The 27,122-nt window shown below is 43.4% G+C and overlaps 2 protein-coding genes across 5 annotated transcripts in view; one reads left to right on the top strand and one right to left on the bottom strand.

Annotated features, from left to right (window-relative positions):
- CIAPIN1 (cytokine induced apoptosis inhibitor 1) overlaps window positions 1-14,198 on the bottom strand; it is a 55,151-nt gene extending 40,953 nt beyond the window's left edge. The window contains exons 1-2 of one of the 4 annotated variants that reach the window (XM_068128757.2): window positions 13,989-14,198; window positions 3,812-4,194 (exon numbers count right to left, since the gene is read on the bottom strand). In XM_068128757.2, coding sequence (XP_067984858.2) covers window positions 3,812-4,177 — 366 coding nt within the window. In that variant the 5' untranslated portion in view covers window positions 4,178-4,194; window positions 13,989-14,198. Of the gene's footprint in view, window positions 1-1,390; window positions 1,552-3,811; window positions 4,195-13,820 lie in introns of those variants that run through there. The other 3 variants (XM_068128759.2, XM_078784566.1, XM_078784567.1) reach the window with 3 other exon arrangements.
- Window positions 14,199-15,024: 826 nt separating this feature from the next.
- On the top strand, window positions 15,025-22,852 carry EMC8 (ER membrane protein complex subunit 8). Its single transcript, XM_068128760.2, has 6 exons — window positions 15,025-15,107; window positions 15,621-15,848; window positions 16,944-17,020; window positions 17,916-17,985; window positions 18,833-18,927; window positions 21,693-22,852. The coding sequence occupies exons 2-6, from the start codon at window positions 15,633-15,635 to the stop codon at window positions 21,844-21,846; spliced, it is 612 nt and encodes a 203-aa protein (XP_067984861.1). The 5' UTR covers window positions 15,025-15,107; window positions 15,621-15,632; the 3' UTR covers window positions 21,847-22,852.
- The last annotated feature ends 4,270 nt before the right edge of the window (window positions 22,853-27,122 follow it).

Below are 27,122 nucleotides of genomic sequence, written 5' to 3'. Positions count from 1 at the left end.
TGGGGGTAATTAACTTGTCCATGATTCTGGGGGTAATTAACCCATCCGTAAGGAGGGTTCTTGGACGGTTCTTCGCTACTTTAAGTAATTTGCAAGGTTGATGCCAAACTGTGTCCTGCAGTTTAATGATCAATATGGTTTTAAGAGTCATCATACTTTGGGTAACCTCTAATTTACAATAACTTATGTTTACAACTTAGAGACACATGATCATGATGACGATTTCGATGATGTTGTCTAAAGCTGCAATTAAATTAAGTCGCTGAGTAACATGAATGACCGAGGTTGTGGAGGATGGGATTTTTCGGTCATTACCTTTTGATACAGATGAGATATCTGCTTCATCACTGCATCAGATCAGGAATAACCACCCTCCTCACCTCCTCTCCACCCCCCACTGCTTCCTACCAGTTAACCATCAGGAAGCTGCTGCATATGCAAGAGGAAGCTAATGCATTTCTTATTAATTTTCAAAATTAATCATCATCTCTATTTTGAAGAGCTCATGAAGACTTCTTTATGCTTAGGCCTCAGGTTTGATTAAAGGCACTTTTGTCAATTATTGCCTTTTGCTTTCAAAAACACAATTTGCATCAATGTAAATACTTTGTTGTACTGTACTTGTGTAGTTCCATGATCATATGTGTATGTTTGTTTGTTAATTAATTGCAATTATAAAAGAACTTGCATCAATGTACTGTACAGCTATATATACACGTACAAATATTTTTCTAATACGTAAGGACTAAGGATGGGTCTCAAAAGTGTGTTTAAGAGTGTAGAAAGGGTTCATAAGAGCGTGGGAAAGGTTTATAAGAGTATGGGGACTGGGGAGGGTTTTTAAAGGCTTAAAATATATAAAAATAATAAAATGAATATATGGTTTCTACTTCACGGATTTTCACCTATCGCGGGGGGTTCTGGAACGTAACCCCCGCGATAAACGAGGGATGACTGTATATATATATATATATATATATATATATATACAGTGAAACCTTGACTTACGAGTTTAATTCGTTCTGTGACCGAGCTCGTAACTCAATTTGCTCGTTTCTCAAATTAAATTTCCCCATTAAAATGCATTGAAATGCTATTTAATCCGTTCCAGCCCGCCAAAAACCACACCAATTTTTTTTGAAATATACAGTATATATAAAAATATCTCGCGCTTTATATTTCACGTGTATGCAGCATACAAGTTGGCAGGATGGCCTGGACTGGAGGTACGCACACTTGACTCTAAACTGTCCAGCCTGGGTTTGAATCCCGACCCAGCTATAACCTGTCATGTCAGTGTTTCACAGGCAGGGTGATTCATCAATGTGTGTACCGCTAAACTGGGCGCCCCGTTTGCGTCCCATTAGTTGTTGAATGTTAAGGATCTCACCGTGTTTTCCACAAAGAGAAGGCAAGCTATCGCCGGCACTCTGAACAAGTTGTGGCCTGGCATGCTCTTCTCCTCTGCCGTTATATACGTCCTCCTCGGCATCTTTTTCCAGAAGAGCCCTGTCTCGTCACAGTTGAAGATTTGCTGGGGGATGTATCGTTCGGCTTCTATCAGTTCGGCAAAAGTTGTAATAAAATCTTCAGCTGCCTTCACATCCGCCTCACCAAGTCGACAACACGCACACCTCGCTCATGTTTTCCGACGATTGCGTGTTTTATATCCAAGCACATCATCCTCTTCTTCTTCTCAGTACTGCCCTTGGCACTCAATTTCTTAGGACCCATGGTTAAAACTAAGAAATTTTCCAAAATAACCAACATGCGAAAACAAAGCAGCAGCTATATACGGCAGAGATGCTTGCACGGCAAGATAACCACGTGACCGGAACCCACCTGGTGGCGGGTGGGTAGCGTAAGCTCCAAAATAACCAACATGCGAAAACAAAGCAGCAGCGATATACGGCAGAGATGCTTGCACGGCAAGATAACCACGTGACCGGAACCCACTTGGTGGCGGGTGGCGTAAGCTCGTAACTCAGATCTCGGCTCGCATCTCAAAGCAATAAACTGCCCGAGCGACGGCTCGTATCTCGGAAAACTCGTAAGTTGGTGCACTCGTAAGTCAAGGTTTCACTGTATATATATATATATATATAATCAAGCAAACAGCCATGCAATCTCCATAGACAAACATGGCAGTAGAATGGGCCATACTGAAGAGCTCAGTGACTTTTGACGTGGCACCATCATAGAATGCCACCTTTCCAACAAGTCAGTTCATCAAATTTATGCCCAGCTAGAGCTGCCCCAGTCAACTGTAAGTGCTGTTATTGTGAAGTGGAAACCTCTTGGAGCAACAACAGCTCAGCCGTGAAGCGGTAGGCCCAACAAGCTCACAGAACGGGACCACCGAGTGCTGAAGCGCATAAAAATCGTCTGTCCTCCATTGTAACACTCACTACCGAGTTCCAAACTGTCTCTGGAAGCACCATCAGCACAACAACTGTTCGTCGGGAGCTTCATGAAATGGGTTTCCATGGCCGAGCAACCGCACACAAGCCTAGGTTTACCATGCGCATTGCGCATTGCCAAGCATCGGCTGGAGTGGTGTAAAGCTCGCCACCATTGGACTCTGTCGCAGTGTAAATGCGTTCTCTGGAGTGATGAATCACGCTTCACCATCTGGCAGTCCGATGGACGAATCTGGGTTTGGCGGATGCCAGAAAAACGCTACCTGCCCGAATGCATGGTCTGATGCTGTTTTACATGGTTCGGGCTAAGCCCCTTAGTTCCAGTGAAGGGAAATCTTAACGCTACAGCATACAATGACATTGTAGACAATTGTGTGCTTCCAACTTTGTGGCAACAGTTTGGGGAAGGCCCTTTCCTGTTTCAGCATGACAATGCCCCTGTGCACAAAGCGAAGTCCATACAGAAAAGGTTTGTCGAGATCGGTGTGGAAGAACTGGACTGGCCTGCACAGAGCACTGACCTATACCCTATTGAACACCTTTGGGATGAATTGGAACGCGGACTGCGGGCCATGCCTCATCGCACAACATCAGTGCCCAACCTCACTAATGCTGAATGGAAGCAAATCTCTGCAGCAATGTTCCAAGATCTAGTGGAAAACCGTCCCAGAAGAGTGGAGGGTGTTATAGCAGCAAAGGGAGGGGGGGAACAACAACTCCATATTAATGGTTGGTATAATGGTATAATGCCCATGATTTTGGAATGAGATGTTTGACGAGCACATACGAGTGTGATGTTTGGGTGTCCACATCCTTTTGGCCATTTAGTGTACCTACATGCCTGTACAGGTTATTCAAAAAGTATTTAAAAAAAAAAACCCACCTTTAGAGGCCATTTTTCCCCGCAAGCGGGGGTTGGCCTTTTTCGGGAACTGTGGTTGTTGTTGTTTTTTGGTCCCCTTTTTGAAGCAATGTTTTACGGCCGGATGCCCTTCCTGACGCCAACCCTTTTTGCCGCCTTTAACGACAAGCAGGGAATTACCAGTGAACTGGTAGTCAATTAGCCGACCTCGGAAGGATGACAGGCTGAGTCAACCCCCCTGGCGTTAATTCAGCGATTGACCGGGATTCGAACCCAGGATCCTAGGATCCTAAGCCGGCACCCTAGCCGCTAGCCCAACACCAGGGATCACCAGGGATTATTCAAAAAGTATACACTTTCAAAATTTTATTTTATAAGTACTATTGAACATATGGCAAAGTGCTTTACATAAACTGAAGGGAGACCTTTAAAAGTTATTTTCAGGCCTTACAAGTTCTCGTTACGGCTCCCACATGTGATGCAGCAAACGCAGTTATATTGAATCGTAACGAATGACTTTGTCACTGGCCTTCATGGCTTGCTGTGACTCCAACTTGTAAGGTTTCACGATTAGGCGCTTCCGCAGTACACGCCAAACTGTTGTCTGTGGAATCTGTAGCTCACGACTTGCTCTGATGGTTGACTTTTTTGGACTGTGTTGGAATGTTTCCCGAATTCGCTGCACAGTCTCCTCTGAAGTCTGAGGGCGCCCGGTACTCTTTTTCTTGCAGAGACAACCTGTGCCTTCAAACTGTTTGTACCAGTTGTAGATGGACTTCCTGGTTGGTGGGTTCTTTACATAACGTGTCCGAAAATGTCGTTGCACACTTGTCACTGAATTTGTCTTGGCGAATTCCAGGACGCAGAACGCTTTCTCCTCTTCGCTTGGTGCCATTTTGAAGATAACCCCCCCTGGAACAAAAAAAACAAAAATTAAAATAAAAGACAAGGATTACAAGAAAATATATATATATATATATTAAAATTAGAAATTTCCTTTCCATCTGTACATGAAAAGTGGATTTAATGTTATTAGTTTTTGTAAAATGAAATTTTGAAAGTGTATACTTCTTTTTCAATAACTGCACATACATTTTTGAATATAGATAAATTTTTGTGAAAATGACATAAGGGTTAACATTTCTTATGATTATGACTCATAAGGGTCAATGATTTCTTTATTCTATTAATATCACTTATTATTTTAAATATTTATTACTTCGTTTTGATGGATATATTTTAGTAATTTGATAATTCTATCGTTCATAAGTATACTTGCAGTAACAACTAGAACGGCACTCAGGCGAGCGCTTACCTCCATAGGTTGAACAGTTACATTTTGTATCCCACTGAGAGGTTGGTTCTTCACCAAAATCAAATCACTTGTTCTTGTGACCTACCAAACTCATCCACCAAGTATTGTCACAATCCGTCCACAACTTTTTGAGATATCATTCTATATATCGTTTTTGGCATCAGGTCTCAAGGGTGAAGAATTACTTTTCAAATTAAAAAAATTATAGTACTGTATCCAGATGCAGATCTAGATCGTCACCAAATCGAATAAATTCGTCCTTGTCGCACCCCCAACCTGTCCAAATTTCATTCAAAACCGTCCACAACTTAGAGACATTGTGCTCACAGACAAACAGCCAGACGTGAAAACATAATCTCCGTCCACCCTTGGTGGCCGAGGTAAAGATATACTTGAGCCAAAATTTATCATCATACAACAATCCTAAGGTAACCGGGGGTGGAATTATATTGATTTTGCAGTAGTCAAAGTGAGAAATTGTGAGTAAAAGGTTAAGAACCACTGTGTCTAACCATTATGCCACTGAGGCTGGGAAAACATACTGTTGCGGTTTTGGGAACCCACACTTGTAAATAAATATAACATCATTATAGGTTAAAGGTAGCACCCCATAGGTAGGCCACAAGCAACACGTAGGTCACCATAGGACATCAGTTATTTCTTAGTCTGTGTTAGATAAGGCCATCCCCAATAGTTGAATATGCGTTGTGTCAATCAAATAAGAGTAGGCCCTTCCGTCCATTTTGCCAGCCTCCCTCTAAGCGACGCCATTAAGCGCGCTCCCCAGTTTGTGCCCCATGGCCCCTCCCAATTTGGTACGCTCCTTGGCCAGCAGCAGCAGCCTTCGCTGCCCTTGAGCTTGCTCAACCCCACCATAAGCCACGAGGTGAGGCCCGGAAAAAGGGGGCGGAGCACCAGGGAGAAGGTGTGGCCAGGTCACCCAGCCGTCAGGGCGGGGCCGGTAAGCAATAACCAGCCAACCAGGGCTGGAGTGACATCGCCTGACAGAGCGTGGTTAGGGCTCGCGGAGCGTTCGCTGGCTTAACCTATAAAAGCGCGAGCGCAAAGCCCTTCACAAGGACTTACCGAGGAGGCTTGCGCTAACAGGACTCGAGAATATATGCGCTTTTGAGAGGACTTACAGCGGAAGCTTGCGCTAAGAGGACTTGGACAATCTGCACGTCGCATGAGGACTGTCGTGATTACAGAGGGCTCGCTGGCATTGGGATTTCAAAGCAGGACATTGGGGAGGGGGCGTTTGGCACGGGTTGTGCGCATATTACGTACGCAGTATACCAGCCTTCCCCCGTTATTATAATTGTCCGCCCGCGTTACGCTATACGAAGAGCTGCCTGCCGGGTTTTTCATCGCCTGGACCGGAGCCGGACTGGAGCCTGGACGCGCTGGTGACCATCACCCTACCATCTGCAATCCCCGTGTGAGTGCCTGTGTGTGAGACGGGTCCGTTTGTCCAGGGAATAAGTTAAGACTGTAATTAAGACTGCCCTGTGTGCTTTTCCTTCCTCTTTCTTTCTTGTACATTCTTTCGTTTCCTCTTCTTCTTCTTCTTGTACATTTGTTAATAAATTGCCCTGTTCTTTCTGGTTTCCTCTTATCCGATCGCATCAGTCTTTTCTCCATTGGGTAAACGTGGCACGATCGCAACCGCTTAGAATCAGGTTAGTCATTGTTAACAGCTCGGGTCGCGGATTACTATCCGCTCGGCATATTCCATCCATATCCGTGATTCGAGCGGGAGTTATTCCCTCGTTTCCGGTCGGTGTTAGTACCTAGGTAGTAGCGAACCCCTAGGCCTAACAAACCCTACCTAACGCCGCGCCGGGAAGGACGTTATAACTTCCAGGACTCGCGTCGGCCAGATATATTGCCTATTGCCCAACATGTACTGACAATCCTTCCCTCAATTTGTACCTTGTATGCGAAACGTTCTGTGTTGATGGTTCACCAGATAATGCAGAACCCAACACCCAACCACCCAACCACATACACACCCAACCACACACACACACACCCAACCACACACACACACCCAACCACACACACACACACACACACACACACACACACACACACACACACACACACACACACACCCAACCACACACACACCCACCCAACCACACACACACCCAACCACACACACACCCACCCAACCACACACACACCCACCCAACCACACACACACCCACCCAACCACACACACACCCACCCAACCACACACACACCCACCCAACCACACACACACCCACCCAACCACACACACACCCACCCAACTACACACACACCCACCCAACCACACACACACACACACACACACACACACACACACACCCAACCACACACACACACCCAACCACACACACACACCCAACCACACACACACACCCAACCACACACACACACACAACCACACACACACACACAACCACACACACACACACTAATTGTTTTTATTTTAATCATTCAGGTATTCATCTTCATGCTCCACTTACCTTGTGTTGTCATTTTAGAAATCAGACTACTAGAGATGCATGGGTATGAGCCGAAAAGCAAACCGACAATGCAGAAATAGCGAATGCCAAACCATGAACCAATAAACTCCACATTCCTGTACCACCTTCAGGCAAATGTCAAGCATGGACAGTCGGTTTGTGAATGACTTGGGCAAAATTATTTTCGCAGCTGACCCCACCGGATGGTTGGTAATGTTTCTATACTATACACAGTCAATGGCAAAACTATAAATGCTGAATCCACGAATGTGAACGAAAAATTGCAGCATCTGACGTGTAGGAGTCAAGAATCTCGATTGTATTGGAAATTACCATAACTGCGGATGACAGGCAGAAAAAGATTGGCGTCGTACGGGAGGCAATGTAAAATCTTTTTTTTTTATTACAGCGTAGCCCATCGGGCAGAGCCGCCGAGAACAGTTTGTCCGTCCGTATGCATGTATGTATGTTTGTATGTATATATGTCCCCTCAAACGTATACCAATCACAGCTGACGATATGATCACATGACAAGGTGATGTGATTACGTCTGATGTAATTACAGCGTACGCGGCTGACTCTCCACACTCCGCCATTTTTATTTATATGCCGTTCATGCCGAACATATCGTCGAACCTGTCATATATCACAATTGCCATGCTCTACCGTTACATTTTTCATTCAGAGTGAAACACAAACAAACCGATTGTTAAAACGATCATGAAATATCGAAAGCATCAGCATTACGGCTCTTCCAACAATACGGTACGTATGGGCGTATGGCTTAGTATGGGCGTATGGACCGCTTTGAACAAATTAAGCCCAGGTTTCTTAATATAGTAGTGTCTAGTTTCAGTAGTATCGTTTTCATCTATCTATAATTCCATTAATCTCTGTGTGTATGTGTGTATGTGTGTATGTGTGTTTGTATGTTTGTCTGTGACCGCTGTTTCTCGACAACCACGGGTCCGATATACTTTAAACTTGCCAGGTATATTGCTGGGGACCCGAGGATGTGCCTTTTCAAGGTTTCATATTAATCGGACAAGTACTTACCGAGCTATGGCGATTTCTTTACCAAACACTGCAAGCCGTTCGCTTTGGACCAAACCATTGCATGTAAATAGAGGGGGGGGGTTCTGTGGTCGTTGCGAATTGACCAAACCATTCATGTAAATAGAGGGGGGGGGGGGGTTCTGTGGTCGTTACTGCCACGTGGTTTCAAAGTTTTTTTTTGTTGTTGTTGTTTGCACGCATGTTTTTTTGCACCCACGTACGGGCACGCCCTAGGATGTTTACACACACACACCCCTACACAAATTTTTTTTTTTTTTTTTTTTTGGCAAGGAACGGGCACCCACGTACGGGCACGTCCTAGCTTATATATAGTACGGGCATGCCCTAGTAATAATAATTCTAATATAGTAAATATAACAATAACACTTTAATCCCAATGTCGTGAATGGGAAGTTAATGGATTGAAGCGGTCTATGGATCATGATCAGATGAGCAGTGTTCGGCACTAATCTATCTATAATTCCAGTAATCTCTGTGTGTATGTTTGTATGTTTGTATGTATGTTTGTCTGTGACCGCTGTTTCTCGACAACTACCGGTCCGATATACTTGAAACTTGCCAGGTATATTGCTGGGGACCCGAGGATGTGCCTTTTCAAGGTTTGAAATTAATCGGACAAGTAGTTACCGAGCTATGGCGATTTAGCCGTTCGCCGTTCGCTTTGGCGTTGCGAATGGACCAAACCATTTCATGTAAATAGAGGGGGGGGGGGGGGGTTCTGTGGTCGTTGCGAATGGACCAAACCATTTCATGTAAATAGAGGGGGGGGATATAATTTTAGATATATATATCGTACGGGCATATATATAGTACGGGCATGCCCTAGTCTATCTATAATTCCAGTAATCTCTGTGTGTATGTTTGTATGTTTGTATGTTTGTCTGTGACCGCTGTTTCTCGACAACCACGGGTCCGATATACTTGAAACTTGCCAGGTATATTGCTGGGGACCTGAGGATGTGCCTTTTCAAGGTTTCATATTAATCGGACAAGTAGTTACCGAGCTATGTCCAAAAAACGATTCAACCAATCAGAGAGCAGCGAGCTATCACGTGTGCCGAACGTGGCGAACAGACTCTGCCTCGGACGGCACATTTGAGAGCGTATTCATTTATTTCACGTTGGAAAACTATGTTGCCGTTAAACTATGTTTTAAAACTAATTAAAACTACTATCTATAATTCCACGGGTCCGATAAAAAACACCGTACTCGCAAGCCGTTCGCTTTGGACCAAACCATTTCATGTAAATAGAGGGGGGGGATTGTCACCGTACTCGCAAGCCGTTCGCTTTGGACCAAACCATTTCATGTAAATAGAGGGGGGGGGATATAATTTTAGATATATATATAGTACGGGCATGCCCTAGTATTAATAACCGAGGAAGTCGGGAATTAAACTCAGTTTTTTTAAAGGGAATATCTTTTTTCTTTTTTTTCTTTTTTAAATACTGAATCGAGGCTCGTGAAAGAGCTGACATTTACTTCACAAACAAATCAACCAGACAAACAAAATATATAAAAAGAGGGAGCGGAAGACAAGATGGGGAGAGAAGGGGAAGCACACAAACATAACATTTGAGAGCAGGGAGATGTGTGGGAGGGAGAGGGCTTGGGGGGAGGAGGCGTGGGAAGAGGGGTGGGGGGGGGGGGGGTGGGAGAAGTATAAAACACAAGGACACCAAGGACTTCCAGGACAGAAGTTGGTATTTCAAAAAAGTGGGTTTGGGGTGAAATTAGCAGGTGTAGAAAAGATCAAGGTTTTGGATGGGGGAAGATAAGAGATGGTGGTGAACAGCTGTTTTAAAGACCTGGAGGGTGGAGTGGGATTGAAGAGAGTGAGGGAGTTTGTTCCAGAGGCAGGAGAAAAGAGGAATGAAGGAGTGAAGGTGAGCAGAGAGTCTTGATTTTGGCAGTTTAACCATAAGAGGGTTGCAGGCAGATCTTGTGCAACCTGTAGGAATATTTGCGGGACAGAGCCCAGAGAGAGGTGGGGGGGGGGGGGGGCAAGGCCAGAGTGGAGTCGGTAGAAGACGGAAAGACCACCAACCTGCCTGCGGTGAGTGAGTGAGAGGCCCTTGGAGTTAGCTTTATTGCGGGAGATTCCAATGATTCTGAATGCTTTGGTTTCAACAGCGTGAAGATGAGCTAGGTGTGAGGCAGGAGCACCAGCCCAGAGGGGAGAGCAGTATTCCATTGAGCTGCGGATGAAAGCCTTGTATGTGGTGAGGAGCTCAGGTGTGCCAAGGAAGGAATTCGCATGACGGAGGATGCCCAGTCGGCGACTGGCTTTGGAGGCCAGATTTGAAATGTGGTTTTCCCAGGAAAGATCATGGCAGATAGTGAGACCCAAAAGCTTGAGTGACAGAACTTCGTGGAGAGGATTATTCAGAAAGTGGATGGGAGGGTTGTCCAGTCGGTCTTTTCGGAGAGACATCATAAGAGTGTGAGATTTGTCAGGATTGAAAGACATGTTCCACTTGTTTGCCCAGTCTGTGATTTTGTCCAGGTCTGCAGAGAGTGAGGAGGCTGCAGACTGCTGATCTGAGGGATGAAGAATGGAGCGACAGAGAGTAGAGTCATCAGCAAAGAGATAGAGAGGATTTTCAAGAGAGTCAGAGAGATCATTGATGAAGACCAGAAAAAGCACAGGGCCCAGAACACTGCCTTGGGGAAATCCAGCCTGAACAGGAAGAAGAGATGAGAGAAACCTATTCAGGGCCACATGTTGTTGACTACGACTAGAGAGGAAGTCCGCCAGCCATGCGTGGAGAAATAATGATATTCCTTTTTGAAATAATGAAATAATGATATTTATTATTTATTAAATTAATGAAATAATGAAATCATTATTCATTATTTATTATTATAAATTATTAATAAATATATTATTAATAAATTATTATTATTATTATTAATAAATAAATTAAAATAAATAAAATAAATTATTAATAAATAATAAATATTATTATTAATAAATAATATCATTATTTATTAAATAATGAAATAATGATATTCCTTATTTCTTTTTCGAAATAATGATAACATAACGTTAATATTATAGTAAATCTAATTGTAACACTAATCCCGTCGTAGTGACAGCAAACGTACTGGAAGTTAAAATATATCAGTTTTGTGTCCGTTAAGTCATTACGTCTTTGATGTCATTACGACAGCTGAGTCCACCGACCAACATTTTAATTTAAAAGTACACCCGCTCACTACGGGAATGGCAGGAAGGGTCATTTCTCTTTGGGGTATATAGATTACAGTCGATCTATGGTTGGGTCTCAAGAACATTGGGTGTGTTCATTTACCAAGGTTCTTGTGGAGATATCGCCAAGTGGTTAAAGCATTCAAGCAAGCACTCCATTCAAAACCGTTACGGAACAGCTGGCTTGGCAAGCACTAGCTAGCTGCTTGGTAAATGAGCACACCTCCAACCCTTGTGGGATACAATCTAGATTACAGTAGATCTTCGCTCAGTTCTGCAAGTAAAACTTACCGCATGGATGTCGAGATTCCTCCAAATTTCTTTGTTTAATGTTATAAACAGCATTAGCGACCGTTTGAAAAGCTAATAATATGTGTTTGTGGTTTATAGTATTTTCAAGCCTGGCTACGCCGCTGTTAGACTTTTGGTCTCGTTTTATTGTTTTTTTTACATCCGGTATGGGTGTCCCACGGTAAGACATTTATTCACATTAAGACAGGGTTTGTCCAAGGAGGAATAACCCCTTGGGGAGAGGGAATATTATTTGCATGAATATTGATTTGTAATAACATTAACACGTGACCGATGACGTCATTAATTTAATTTCCCCATACAATTTTTGCGTTGACAATGAGCTCAAGAAATTTCAAACTGATCAGATCAAGCGTTGTACTCGTCTAATTATGACGTCATAATTCAGGCACCGATTACATAACCATGAATATATGTTGTCGAGGTGCAAAGTTTTGCGTTTTTTTTTTAAAGATGGCGGCCGTAACACGTGACCTATGACGTCGTAATTATCATTATAAAATTATACACGAGGTGGCGCTCAAATTATGAAAAGTAGGCAACTTGTCAATCGAACTAAGAGTTGCAGAGAAAAGCATATTCATGTTCTGTGTGGACAAACAGACAGACAGACAGACCCAAATGCAATACCCTCTCCTCTGGCGAGGATATCAAGAGGAATGTGATAATGAGGAAACAGCGAGAGATTCCGATCCGAATTTCAATACAAATGCAGAATCGCTATTATAGGTTGTAGCTGTAAACAAACCTTGAGCGAAATGTTATTCAAATGATATGGCTGTAGATACACTGACCCACAATAATAGCCGGCGAAGCCGGTGTTGTGAATGAACGCGTACGTATTATGTTGAAAAGCCAGATTTTGCTGGATCCCTTGAGAATTTCGAAGCTTTGACGCACCAAATCACTCAATGGAGGCCGCAATCTTCCAGATGCGGAAGTATGCATAAAAAAATTGCGAAAAAGTTCAATAGGAGTTTGTTTCACCCGTCTTTGTTTGATTCACAATCTTATCCACCTCTAATTTGTAATTAAAATACGTAATAGCCGGCGAAGCCGGTGTTGTGAATGAACGCGTACGTATTATGTTGAAAAGCCAGATTTTGCTGGATCCCTTGAGAATTTCAAAGCTTTGACGCACCAAATCACTCAATGGAGGCCGCAATCTTCCAGATGCGGAAGTATGCATAAAAAAATTGCGAAAAAGTTCAATAGGAGTTTGTTTCACCCGTCTGTTTGATTCACAATCTTATCCACCTCTAATTTGTAATTAAAATACGTAATAGCCGGCGAAGCCGGTGTTGTGAATGAACGCGTACGTATTATGTTGAAAAGCCAGATTTTGCTGGATCCCTTGAGAATTTCGAAGCTTTGACGCACCAAATCGCACAATGGAGGCCGCCATCTTGCGAATGCGGAAGTATGCATTTAACAAATTGAAAAAAGTTAAATAGGAGTTTGTTTCACCCATCTTTGTTTGATCCACAATCTTATGCACCTCTAATTTGTAATTAAAATACTTTAAGACCAACCTCGGCCCACACGGGCCTGGTTATCTTCAACAAAAATCGTCACCAAACACCGGAACCAATGAGATTCGAGCATTTGAAAAAATATTTCAAAAACCAAATCGCTCAATGGAGGCCGCCATCTTCCGGATGCGGAAGTTTGCATTAGAAAATTGCGAAAAAGTTCAATAGGAGTTTGTTTCACCCGTCTTTGTTTGATTCACAATGTTATGCACCTCTAATTTGTAATTAAAATACTTTAAGACCAACCTCGTTCCCCGGGCCCGCACGGCCCTGGTTATATTCAACGAAAATCGTCACCAAACACCGCAACCAATGAGATTCGAGCGTTTGAAAAAATATTTCAAAAAAGCTTTTTACCGTTTCGGAGGCTGAAAACGGCGTCAAATATTCTAAAATTGACGAAGAATTGTTTTTTAGAAATCTCGCGGCCGTAGGGGATAGTTTTTCACGGCCGGAAATATCCGAAGTTGAGACGGAATTCACCGAATTAATCAAGAAGGAAATTTTATAAATTTTAATCTCATCCAGAATGCAAATGGTGTCATTTTGAACTCGGTACGGTACCTACTACACCTACCTACTACCAACTACCTAACCTACTGATGCCATAGTGATGGGTAAAATAGTGGCGAGAGACTTTGGCTTCGCCGGCTCATTGCGGCTTTGCAGTCGGGTACTCGTAGACGTAATGTTATATTCACATCACCACTCCATGAACAATGGAGCCACAGACAGCCGCACTCACCTCGTTACGAGCACATGATGACGAAACCACCGAACCGAACTCCGTCTGATCGCTATATCACACCACTTGGTGTTCCGACTTTTAAAACAACAATGTCTTTCTTATATCCGATTTTAAAACAATGGCGATTCAATGCACGCTTTAAAAACCGTGCGTTTATAAATCGGACAAAAAAATTAGTTAAGGGAAAAGATATGTGATCACTAAGGCAAGGGTGTAATCATGATTTGTCGTCTCTTGGCCGTGGTATATAAATTAGTTTTCTTTTCATTTTATTGTGTTGTACTTCATAATCTTTTCTCCCCAATAAAAATAAAGGAGGAAAACGGTCGTTGAACTCGGTGACTTGTGCGGTGTATACGTGTAGTTAGTGTTATGCGCGCTAGCAATGTGTGTAATGAAGTCAATAAGTTCATATTGAGGTGTTTGATCTTGCAAATAGGTGTCAAAATTTAACTTCCAATATATAACAAGCAAAACACCAGATAATAAAATCTGTTTATAAAATATTTTACGTTATGTCATTCGTTTGAAACATAATGAAGACCAAAGTTTACGGGTGAACAGTGTTAATTCTCTTTATGTTGTAAATTATTCGATGGGGGATCGTATCCGAGTATAAACTTCTCTTCTGGTATCATACAGACTGATTTTCTTCCTAGATAAGTCTGAAGCATCTCTAGTCTGAAGCGAAGGTATTTGCCTCTGAATCATTATTAAATAACAGTGAATATGAAAAATCCGTTGACAGAGAACATACTTTAATAATAATGTACCATTTTGAAAATAAATATTCATTAAAACAACAATTTTATGTACGAGAGAAAACGCTCCCGGATATACACAGCACCACACAAGTATATCAACGCAATACTTTAATATTCACAAGAAAGCGTTAGAAAGAATAAGGAAAAAATGTCTCAATGACAAACGTCAATTATACGAGCAAATAAATGCTTTACAAAACATGTAATGGGTGACAAATTTTCAATACACCAAAAGCAACAACAACAACAACAACAACCGAAAACCTCACTACGGCAAGTCGCAGCAACCATTTTGTGTTGGCAGAGAAGCGATTCAAATAGTGTGGGGCGGCCGTTTCCTTCCTGGCCATTGGTATGAAACCAAACTAGTTTTACAGCAGTTGATTGTATGCTGAGTTTTAAAATGATGTATGCCATAAAAACATTCATTTACTTGTACTTAGCCGTTTAATTTAAATGAAGGATGACAGTGGGTGGGGACCGATTGAAAGTCCCACGGAAGAATAAAAAGCTCTATATAGGGGAGACTATATATAAACTAAAGGAAAGGAACAGTTAAGAATATGTGTCCCGCCCTTTAAATTTTGACATTAATGTTTCCATAGTGACTGGTAATAAATCCGTACGAAACTTGAGTAGTTGTGACGTAAAAGGTACAGTGCTGTCATATACACTGTACAACCAAGTTTGGACATCACTGTGTTAGTGTGTGGTTTATTTGTTATCCCCGTTTATTTTATTTTTTGAATCCCCTTTACTCACGTGTAACACCACCAGCTTGTAAAATAGGCATTACCTATGATGACGTATATTCATGGAACTTCCATCAACAATGTCTTATCCGTTGTCATCTCATGTTCTTCAGGAGGGTGACAGCATGGAGGACAACGCAACATTGACACTCACTGTCCCAGCTTACGTTAAGATGGTGCTGCATGCTTCGCGATACGTACACTCTGCTGTGAACGGTGTACTTCTGGCAACTGCTCCTCGCACAGCCACCCGTGAGGCTGGAATACTGTGCATAGATGCTGTACCACTGTTTCACACAGCCCTACCTCTGGCTCCTATGTTGGAAGCTGCACTGGCTCTGGTGATTAGAAATTCTTCTTCTTCTCGCGTATGTAGTGCAAGGCTACGAGTTGCATCATTGGCTGTGCTACTGATGCAGCGCTCCCTGTAAGTTATGGCAAGAATTTGGAAGTTGGCCTGCGTGCCTGCGATAGCTCTCCTACTCTTCGCGAAGGACACCGGCAGATCTTTAACGTCCACCAACTAATTCTGGCAAATGGCGCACCCAGTTGAACGTTCATCCGAGGGACTGCACGCACGTTGATGAAACACCGGGGTGACGAAACGTCCTTTATGGGATGGCATGCACATTGATGAAACACCGGGGTGACGAAACGTCCTTTATGGGATGGCACGCACATTGATGAAACACCGGGTGACGAAACGTCCTTTATGGGATGGCACGCACATTGATGAAACACCGGGGTGATGAAACGTCCTTTATGGGATGGCACGCACATTGATGAAACACCGGGGTGATGAAACGTCCTTTATGGGATGGCACGCACATTGATGAAACACCGGGTGACGAAACGTCCTTTATGGGATGGCACGCACATTGATGAAACACCGGGGTGACATACATATATACATTCTATCAGATGGAACACCAAGTTTAACATCCATCTAAGGGACGGCACACACATTGATGTATCACCCTGTCTGCGAAACACCAGGATATCAGTTTATAGCTGGGCCGAGATTCGAACCCAGGCTAAACAGCTCAGAGGGAAGTGTGCGTACTTCAGAAAGATTTGACGAGAGCACAGGTGGGTGTGTAAGAAAGCATGAGGTGATGATGGCCAGTACTCTTGAAAGGCTGCAGCGAGGGGCACAAGACAATAATGGAGGTCTCTATGCCAAACTTACTTCCCATCTATTAACCCAGATTCACCTTGTGATAAATATATCAACACAGATAGACAAACATCACAAATTCAAAAAAAAAATCATTCAAACATTTGTTACTCTGCATTTGTATGAATAGTCAGTCCAGATCAAGTCGAGACATCTTTGTAAATTCAAGAGATGTACTTGATTGTTGTTCCTCTGCTACATATACTATATATTGCTCGTGTCTTTATGGGTGCAAATGTGCAAAATTGTCTCTTTGCAGATAGATTCATGGTGCAAGGAGAAAGACCTGTGCATCGCAGGCTATTACCAAGCTAACGAGAGCCGCAAGGACAGCAGGTGATAAGTTGAAGTAAACATCCCACAATTCATTCCTCCATTCCACATAGATGCTCATTCTGAAAGCATTATGAATCCATGTCGCGCACTGCTGGAGGGCATTAACAGGAGGCAGCCATTAGCTCATCGTATGAACAAATTATTTCATTAAATATATATATACTGTATATATATATATATGGGAGCGTACGCTGGATCAGCACGTCGCTGCATCCTTGGACGACGACTCAGCACCATCCCGACACACGCCACTGTGTGTGCTACGGAATGAGGTGTTGTTACGGTGGCGGGAGTGCAAATCCTGCCACGAACCTCCTTGAGAGAGGACCCAGTACCCTGGTAGTCATTTCACCGACCTCGGAAGGATGACAGGCTGAGTAAACCCCACCTGGTATTAATGTAACAGCTGAACGGGATTCAAGCTCAGGACCTTAGGATCGATCCCAAGCCCGCCGCCCTAACCATTAGGCCAACACGAGGTATATTATTTCATTAATCGTAGTGAAAGAACCATGATCATCTATTTTCAAAAGGGAAGTGTGTGTGTGTGTGTGTGTGTGTGATCTACATCAGCAGGAACCCTTTAGGATAAAGCATGACAGACATGGAAGAAGCACACAAACAACACCAACAATAACGGCGGCAGCAACAACGCCGTGTTATAAAATATCCTCTTTTTGCGCATTTTCACTTCATTTTAAATCCTCATTGAGACTCGCAGACAGATATATGCAACATATTGGTGAAGTGCAACTTGCCGTTTTTCGTTTAAACCTTTCAGCGAAGCGATGGTTGGCACGACTTGGTTTAAAAAACAAGACACCTGTGAGGTATACTCTGTCTTTTTATTTTATCCGTCCAGAAAAACGATCAGACAGTATTACTTGTGTTTCAGCCCTGACTCTGTGGCCTGCAAGATTGCTGAGCGCATATTGGAAAACATCCAGCCAGCTACTCTAGTCATGGTAAGGTAAATGACTTGTGACATTGCAAGTGTTGTGACAAACAATAGTATTTACTCTCCATTCTGTGACGTTACCGCAGGATGCGTGCCTATTGTATTATACACAAGAACATCTCTTGGCAGGAAGTGAAATGTGAATAGATAAGCACTTATCGTACTTTGTTTCCTACAAACTATGAATGATTGCAACACTTATATCTGATAACAGATTGAAACTAGAGAGTTTAATAACCAGCTGTAATCTATGTGGACGCACCTTATCCTCCCCGGGGCTGACAACCGTCACAATATCATGTCACTCCTCTCTGCCCATGTGCGATCAGCACAAATTCAGAGCCAAAGTACTGCAAAATGGCAAACTTGTCTTCCTAAACGTGTTCATATTCGCGTTCAAAATATAACATTCAATTTAAACAAGTTGTTCCTTGACTATAAACTGATAAGACAGATGGACGGACAGGCATGAACCAATTGCTTAACTCCGCTTTACGTGAAAGAAAGGTGCTGTCACTTGCTTTTTGAGATTGTTTCATGTTATTAAGCTAGCACCTTTTATTCCGGATATGGTTTCTTACGACCTAGGTCTGAGCATTACTCGTATAAAGTACTTCTACGGTGTAATAATGGGTATTGTCATGGCACAAGTGCAGATTTTCTTGTATTTTTGCAAAGAATTGTGGGTAAAGGTTTTTAGACTTTAATCCTAATTGATGTAATAATGTCATTGGTTCAAAACCATTAAGCACTGCAGTTCAGCACCAAGACAAAGACAGATAAATGAAATGAACATCCGTTTTCTTCGACCCTCCCCGGTCCCTCGCTGCATGCCCAAACTTCTTTCTTCTAAGGTGCAGAACCAGCGGTTGAGCATGTTCAGACAGGAACCTGCTATTAAGGTGTACGAGAATCAAGGTGCACGATGGCAGCCCAAGGACTTGAACCAGTGAGTAAGATAGAATTTACACTCGAGGAAGAGCCGAATGAGGACATTAATTGGTTCACGAGTTATCAAGTGACCACTATATTCGTCATGTCTGTGCGTCTGTCTGTGTGTGTGTCTATGTGTCTGTGTGTCTGTCTGTCCGCAGCATAACTACCCGATGATATCATCCGATCTTCATGAAACTTGGGTGGGAGGTTGATATCATGATCTAGTTGTGTCCTGCCTAGAGTGGGCGTATTGTGCCCATTGTGGGCGGAGCCACGCCTGAAAAAGATGTCTTTTTAGGGGGTAATCGAGTTCAAGCTACATCTTCTCCGAGGGGTTTGGTGGAATCTGACAGGGGTTTCGATATTTGGTTAGGCCAATGTCATGTGTCTAGCCCCACGGAGCTCGATTTTTCATTATTTTTTTTTTTTTTTTTACCCCATTTCATTTTTCACCGAATTTTCGGTATTGTGTCGCTAACTAACCTCATAACTGATTATACATTATTTTCTATCTCATTTCAAGGTCAGTAACCTTCGTTTTGACATTTCCGGGCCTGGCCTGTCCGGGTCTGTTTCGGTTACAGTCCGTCCTTTTTCATTGAATATCGCTCGCTCGTGAACCATCGTCGTCTCCTGACTTGTTTGTCCTCAAAGTAAATAATCGAGCAAAGTAAATAATTAATCGAGCAGAATCGATTATTTACTTTGCGACGACAGCAGCAACTCTTTGGAATAAAACTTGGGGCAGGGTCAAAATATCAGGTAGCAAAAAATTCAGTTACAGGCACATGTTTTAATGAAACGTTGAATATGCAATCAACATTGGGGAACGCATGAAATATGTAACAAATTTTTGGATGTAATCGTCGGTTCATACCCCAGGGGGTGGGGACTTTGGGTCACTGGGGTCAAAACAATTTGAACTCAAAATTTGATATTGAGTCATTCCTGGTGGAACTTTGCTTTAGGTGGGAGGCATGGGGATTTGTGATGACGCGCCATAGACTTCGCTCGAGTTATTTTTCAAGAGCCAGCAACCATTTAAATCCGGGGAGTGCAGAAATAGGATTGTTTTTTGCTTGCAGATCTGAAAGTTCACATTGTGACTGTCGTTGATTTCATAACCCAAACCCAATAATCCCCTGTCATTTATCAAGTTTGGAAGCAACATAAACCCGCTCCGCCCCATAAATTCCCAAACTAAAGTAAAATGAGACTCTGTTAAGATGCATTTAACACCAAACCCGGTGGTATAATGGTTAGGGCATCCGCTCTGGAGTCTGGGAGCTCGGCAGTTCAAACCTGACTCCGGCCACGTCATGCCATAGACTTCTAGAAATGGTATGTGCTTCACACTTATCATTTTAAAATGTTAGAACATGGACAAAAACCATATGTTGGCAACCATTGTGCAGGCATTGATGGGCTTAACGGCCTCCTGCTGCATTGAAGTTCCTGAGAAGGGAACTCATAAATAACATATTTTGTGTCAAACAAGAACAATGTGTATTTTAATACAGTGTTGAAGGGAAATGCACAAAACGACATTTCATAGGTGGTTTCATTTCGACATTTCATCGTATTGTACGAATAGCTACTGGGCAGGGAGTCGATTACGAGCTCTGATAAATGCTGAGTCAATTGCAGGTAGCATCGGCTTTAATTTTGAGGGGGCACTGCTGATCTGCACCTCTGTATGTTGCGGTAGCAATGTGGAATTTGTTCAGGGTGCTGGTGATGACTTCCCGACTGTCGAAAGAACTTTAAAGTCCTTTAAAATGGGATCTTTAAAGTCCACCAATTATTGCTAGCAGACGGGACATCCGGCTTAACGTGCATCCAAGTAGTCACACATTGATGGGATGTCACACGCCTTCCTTGTGACAAAACTCCAATCTGACAGTTTATAGTATGTAGCACAAAGAGGATTAACTAATGACATCTTGCCTTCCCGAAACAAACTTTCCCATCCCTCCCACATGTACATTATAAATATATGACTCCTTCTGCAGTCAATCTCTCTGTCAATTGTGCAGTCAATTTCACCTTCAAATTTTCAATTTCAAAATTTCAGGTCAATTTCAAATCTTCTGCGGTCAATTTCACCACCATCTCTTGTCTTCCCCCATCCAAAACCTTGATCTTTTCTAGCCCCGTTAATTCACCCCAGATCCACTTTTTTGAAATTCCGACTTCTTTCCTGGAAGTCCTAGCAGTGTCCACGTGTTTTATACCTCTCCCACCCCCCTTACCCCCTTCCCGTGCCTCCTCCCCCCGAGCCCGAGCCCTCCCACAGATATCCCGATGTCCCTGCTCTCAAATGTTGTACTTGTGTGCTTCCCTCTCTCTCCCCATCTTGTCTCCCGCTCCCTTTATCTTATGTTTTATGTGTCAGTTTGTCTTTTTGTGATTAATGTTAGCTCTTACACGAGCCTCAATGTTGTATACAAAAAAATATATATACAGTATATGTGTTGTCCATTTACGGGTATCATTGAAAACTAATTGCATGTTGTGCTTTATGTTCGTAGTCGGTGTGAGAACGTCCCGATGATGGTAATCCAGTGTTTTATTGAAAGGAAATGGTTTTCTCTCGTTATTTAAAATGTTCAAGCATTTTGACAGTAGGTCTAAAAATTGTGAACCAAATGTTAAAATGATACCATTTTAAGGACTTAAATCTCATTATCCTGTCACAGCCTTTTCATTTCATCATCAACCTTCTTGATATGAGATTACCAATTATGTCTTATTCTCACACCCTCTCATTTCCCTTAGTGTTATATTGGAACGAGAGGCCCTGCCCATCACCCTAGCCCTGCTCGGCTCTGGGGCACACCTGCAGGTCATCGACTTTGATACTCATTTGTCAGACATTCGACAAGATTGGCACAACTGGCACATCAACAGCCTCATCGACCGGAGTTGCTGAATCATAACCAGCTTTGTAAAAGCATCTTTAACTCGGACTGAGTCTGTCTCGGATCTTCTAAATCTTAGTGGGGACAGTCCAGGGTGGGCCTAGCTGCTGTTGTGCAGGCCTCACTTGTTCATTGGTTGAAAAGGCTTTGCCAATCCCATTTAGATATAGAAGACCTTGTGAAGCCTATCCTGGTATATCCATGCCCTGCCAATTATTGAATATGAAGACTTTTCAAACACGAGTTTAGCCTTTAAATTTTTGCCCCAACCTAGTGGGCCTTGTATGCTTCACCATACGTATTTTGGCCCTGGATGTTTCACCGGGCCAATTTCGGCAAGGTATGTTTCACCAGGCCTATTTGGGCATGAAAGGTTTTACCGGCCCTAGTTTCTCCTAGGAGGTTTCATAAAGCCTTGTTGCACCCTGGAGGTCTCACAAGGTCTAGTTGGGATTTGGAGGTTTTGCCAAGTCCCTTTGGCCCTTTTAGGTTTCACAAAGGCTGGTTTGCATTTTAATATTTACTGTTTTGGTCAAATCGTGATTAATGACTTTGTTCCACTTTCTTTCAAGACTGCAACTTATATTGTCATTTCAAATATAGATAGCTATGTCTTATTTATTGCAACTTTATTTGTATATTTTGCTCTCTTCCACAGTGATTCTTCCACAGCTTCAAGATATTATGCTATTTTGCGATTATGTCATGAGAAATTATTACCAACTTCATTATTACTTCGGTCATTTGATTACAACCAATGCAGTGGTTGAATTTGTGCAAAATACTTGAAGAATGGCAATAATGTAAAATTTTGAGAACAAATCAAGCTGTTTGATTTAAATTCATTCTTGTGGCTGACACTCTTACCAAAGTGCTACGACTTAATCGAGTACAGACAAATTCTCAAAAAAATTATGAGGGCCTACTTTCAGCAAGAGTGCATGTGTGTTACTTATAAAGGACCAAATTACAGGGAATATAAAAGGATTACCTGGAATAAAGCAATGGAACTTACAATGACAGGACTAATGGAATGGATGTGAGAATAAATTGGTATGCACAAAGTACAAAACACACATGGCTTTATGGTTGGAGGAGGTAGAGAAACATGTAAAAAGGAGAGTTGTTGATTTGTAAAGAAAAGTTCGAATCGATAATCAGAAGGTAATTTTATACAATCCGGAGACACGTGATTATTTGAAACAGCTTCAAACACGATATGCTATTGTTCCAATCAACAAAGCAAATAATAATATTGCATTTGTTTGCAAAACATTCCACATTCAAACACTTTTGGAAGAATTGGCCTTATACGCTGGGCTTTCAAAGACCGACAAAATAGGTAACGATGATGCAATAGACATGATACAACATATTTTTTCGGAATCGGACGACAGCACTCCCCTTACCGAGGGGGGTTTAATCCCCTCGTCTTGTTAAGCTGGCCGTCTCCGTTCCTGGTACCTGTAACGCTCCTTTGCGAGGTGGGATTGATCAGGGTTATTGGTCAAGGTGTTCTCCCGAATACCTTCACCAATCCCTCCGCAAAACAGGGAGACAAGTACCGCTCGAAACCACGGACAAGATGGTATTTGCCGAGCGGGTTAGCAGTCCGAAGTTCGAGCCGTTAGCAAAGACTAACCCGATTCATAAAGCGTTGGCCGAAATCGCGCCACAGGAACTCAATTGGGAAATCTCTAAAGCGATCGGATGAGAAAGAAACCAAAGTGAAGGGAGAACAGGTATTTATTAATTATTTACACAAACCAAAATCAAAGAGAAGAAAAGAAATGTAATTTACAGGGAAAGAAGACACAGTGCAATTCTTAAAAACAAGCTTAACTTATACCCACAGGACAGAACAAACAGACTCACACAAATGGGGAATTGCAGGTAGGATTGGCTGGAGGGAGAGAAGGGTCTGTGCAGAACGGCAGGGCTGGAAGGTGCGGCGGGAAAACGCGGCAAGCAGGTCCGCTCCAGGCTGGAAGCGAGCAGGGCGGCAGCTCGACGTATTCGGCCTCACACCGGCAGCTTTCTCAGGCGTCCTCCGCCTCCTGCGCTCTCTTTCTCCTGCGTCTCCGAAGCTCTCTCAGCAGATCCGCCACTTGCGCAAGCACCTCCCTCAAAACTCCAGCTCACCTCTCCACAGGACTCCTCAGAACTCTCTCAGGTGGGGGCTTTGCGCAACGGGTTATATAGCCACGCCCTCTCAAGCCATACCCACTGATTTCTGGTTGGTCGTAAGGGCTTCTTGGCTCCACCTCTTGATGACGATGGGCGGGCCACGCCCTTCTTCTCCGAGCTGGAGCACATGGGCAATGGTGGCGAATGCTGTTGGAGATGTAGGCGAATGCAGTTGGTAATGGAGGCAAACGCTATGGAAAAGGGGCTCTATCTTATTTGATTTGGTGCAACGTAAGATCGACTATTGGACACATGGCCTTAACTGAAACACAGAATAATGAAATAACTATTGAGAAGGTCCTATGGTTTTCTACGTGTGTGTGATGGACTAACTAAAGGACGACCTTTGACCTTTACAACAACGAATGGAGGTATTTACACGAATCATTACATTACACAAAGGGGGTATATTTACAATAGATTACACACAGTGCACGGTTTCCCAAAGCCGTTACAATATAAATCACATAAAAGCAAGAAGTTTGTTCCGCATAAACACCTTAAATTACCATTCATTTACAGGATCCCAAAAATACACAAAAACCCTTGTAACATGAGGTTCATCATCGCAAGTAGTGAATGCAATTTGAAACCATTGTCAGGTAATATTACAGGAGCAATGAAACTAATCTATAAATGCTTTTAAAACTACCATGAAAAGCTGAGGTTTCATTCTGATATTAAGAAATTCTGGATCATCTATATATATAAAACACAGTTTGTGTGTGTGTGTGTAATGTTACCGATAGACTCCTAAACGGGGAGGCTCACGTGCTTGATATTTGGCATAGACATGGCCATTGAGCCTGGGAAGAACATGGCCGACCTAAAAAAAATTATTTCATAATATTTTTTTACCATATTTTTACCTCAGCGCATTTCAGCGTGGAATATTAAACACGGAATCTGAGGCGGTGGCAGAGCAGCGCACTGATTCGCTCAGAGCGATCATGTGATGTTCCTTGCCACCATAAACTCAGTTACGCGTTCGCACGTATTTCAGAGCGAAAAGCGATTGCGTTTTTTCACATTTCAGCGAGGAACATTGCCATTCACAACACATAGGTTTTTTTTTCTTTCATGTTTACGAGATCCATATTTTTTATTCATATTTACCTCAGCGCATTTCAGCGAGGAATATTATACACGGAATCTGATCAGGTGGCAGAGCAGCGCGCTGATTGGCTCAGAGTGATCACGTGATGCTCCTTGCCGCCATAAACTCACAGTTACGCGTTCGCACGTAATTCACACGTTCAAAACAAACGAGATCCGCGAAGCGAGTTGGTCGAGTCGTGCTAACCAAGATGGCGACACGGCGGCTTCACTTTTCACGGAGTATGAGCGTTCTATATATTTTCAATTCAGTGCGCCCGACTCGCTCACGTACTTGATTTGTGGCAAAGACATGGCCATTGGGCCTTCACGGTGTAATTTGTGCGAGGCTTTTGTCCGAGTGAGCTTGAGTCGAGAGGGCGAATGTACGGGTTGGGAATGTACGGGTCTCCCTTCCCCCGCCTGGCAACGCCGGTACTGGAGGGCGTCACAGGATCGGTGAGTCTCCAAATCCGCTTCGTGCTGTTGCGAAGATGCAGGACGACGTCGCGATTGTTGTGCTGCTCTCCGACCATGAGAACTGCAACGTCATTGTTGACTGGCCCTCCCCTTCCCCCTCCCCCCTCCATCCTCCCCTCCCCCTCACTTCCCCCTCCACCCTACCCCCTCCCCTTCTCCCCTCCCCCTCCCTTTTCCCCCTCCCCCTCCCCCTGCATTTTCCCCCTCCCCCTCCATTTTCCCCCTCCCCTCCCTTTTCCCCCTCCCCCCTCCCCCTCCCCCTTCCCCCTCCACCCTCCCCTCCCCCCTCCCCTTCCCATTCCCCCCACTCCCCCTCCCCCCTCCCACTCCTCTCCCCCTCCCCCCTCCCACTCCTCTCCCCCTCCCCCCTCTCCTCCCCTCCCCCTCCCCCCTCTCCTCCCCCTCCCCCTCTTCTCCCCTCCCCCCCCTCTTCTCCCCTCTCCTCCCCTCCCCGCCATTCCCCTCCCCTTCCCCCTCCCTCTCCCCTCCCCCGCCCGGCAATGCCGGGTACTTCTGCTAGTCTTACTATAATTCACCAAATGTCCGTCCGTCCGTTCAAAGGTACCGCAAAAACGGCTCAACCGATCGCAACGATATTTTGGGTGGGTATTCCTGGGACCTCTGGGAGTAAAATAGGCTATTTTTTTCCAATTTTTCAAAACACGATGGAATAATATTTACCGATATGAACAGTGATGTGGCTTTTGTTGAAATTCTACAAATACTGTTTATTCTACGTACCAGGAGAGAGTAGATCGACTCTTGACAAACTCTTCCTATATAAACGTGCGGCTCCGAAGTAACATGGCAGCATGTGCAAAGCGACTGAGAAACAGGTGTAGCGGCCGCTTCCGTGTTACAGATTCGGCACGCCCTCTTCACACATAAACATGCGACAGAAAGACGTGTAGCGGCCGCTTCCGTTTTGCAGAATTAAATCTTTTTTCAAAATGGTCGCCATGTACTGTTTAGATTTTGATGATTTGTGTGTGATATGATTCAACGGATGTTTATATAAATCGTTTAAAATAAATAAAAAAGCCTTCAATTTCTGATATTTTGCCTTTTCATTTGGGCCTCCCAATTGAAGCACCGCCCATAGGGCAGGTACTGTTGCTGGTTGATTCTAATTCTAAATTGATTCTAAATTCTAAACCTGTAATCGACTATCCATAATGTTAAAACCAATGGGAAGGCTAAAAGTGTTTATCAACTTTTGATTTTTCCACATGATACACAAACATTCCACATGACAAGCTTGTAACAGCATTGGACGGAGTGGAAGATAAAGTATTTGCAGGAGGTAACTAGAGCGGCACTCAGTAGAGAGCATACCTCCGCCTGGTTGGCCATATCACACAATGGTGAAGAATCACTTGAAAAATTAAATAATTCTCATATCCGAATCCATATTCAGATCATCGCAAAATCGAATCGTCCTTGTGAGACACCCAACCGGTCCACAAAGTTTCGTCCAAATCTGTCCACAACTTTTTGAGATATCCTGCTATGTATCGTTTTTGGC

The sequence above is a fragment of the Myxine glutinosa genome, chromosome 9 (genome assembly GCF_964187855.1).
Source record: "Myxine glutinosa chromosome 9, kmMyxGlut1.1, whole genome shotgun sequence".
Lineage (NCBI taxonomy): Eukaryota > Metazoa > Chordata > Myxini > Myxiniformes > Myxinidae > Myxine > Myxine glutinosa.
This window is presented reverse-complemented; position numbering and strand designations above follow the sequence as displayed.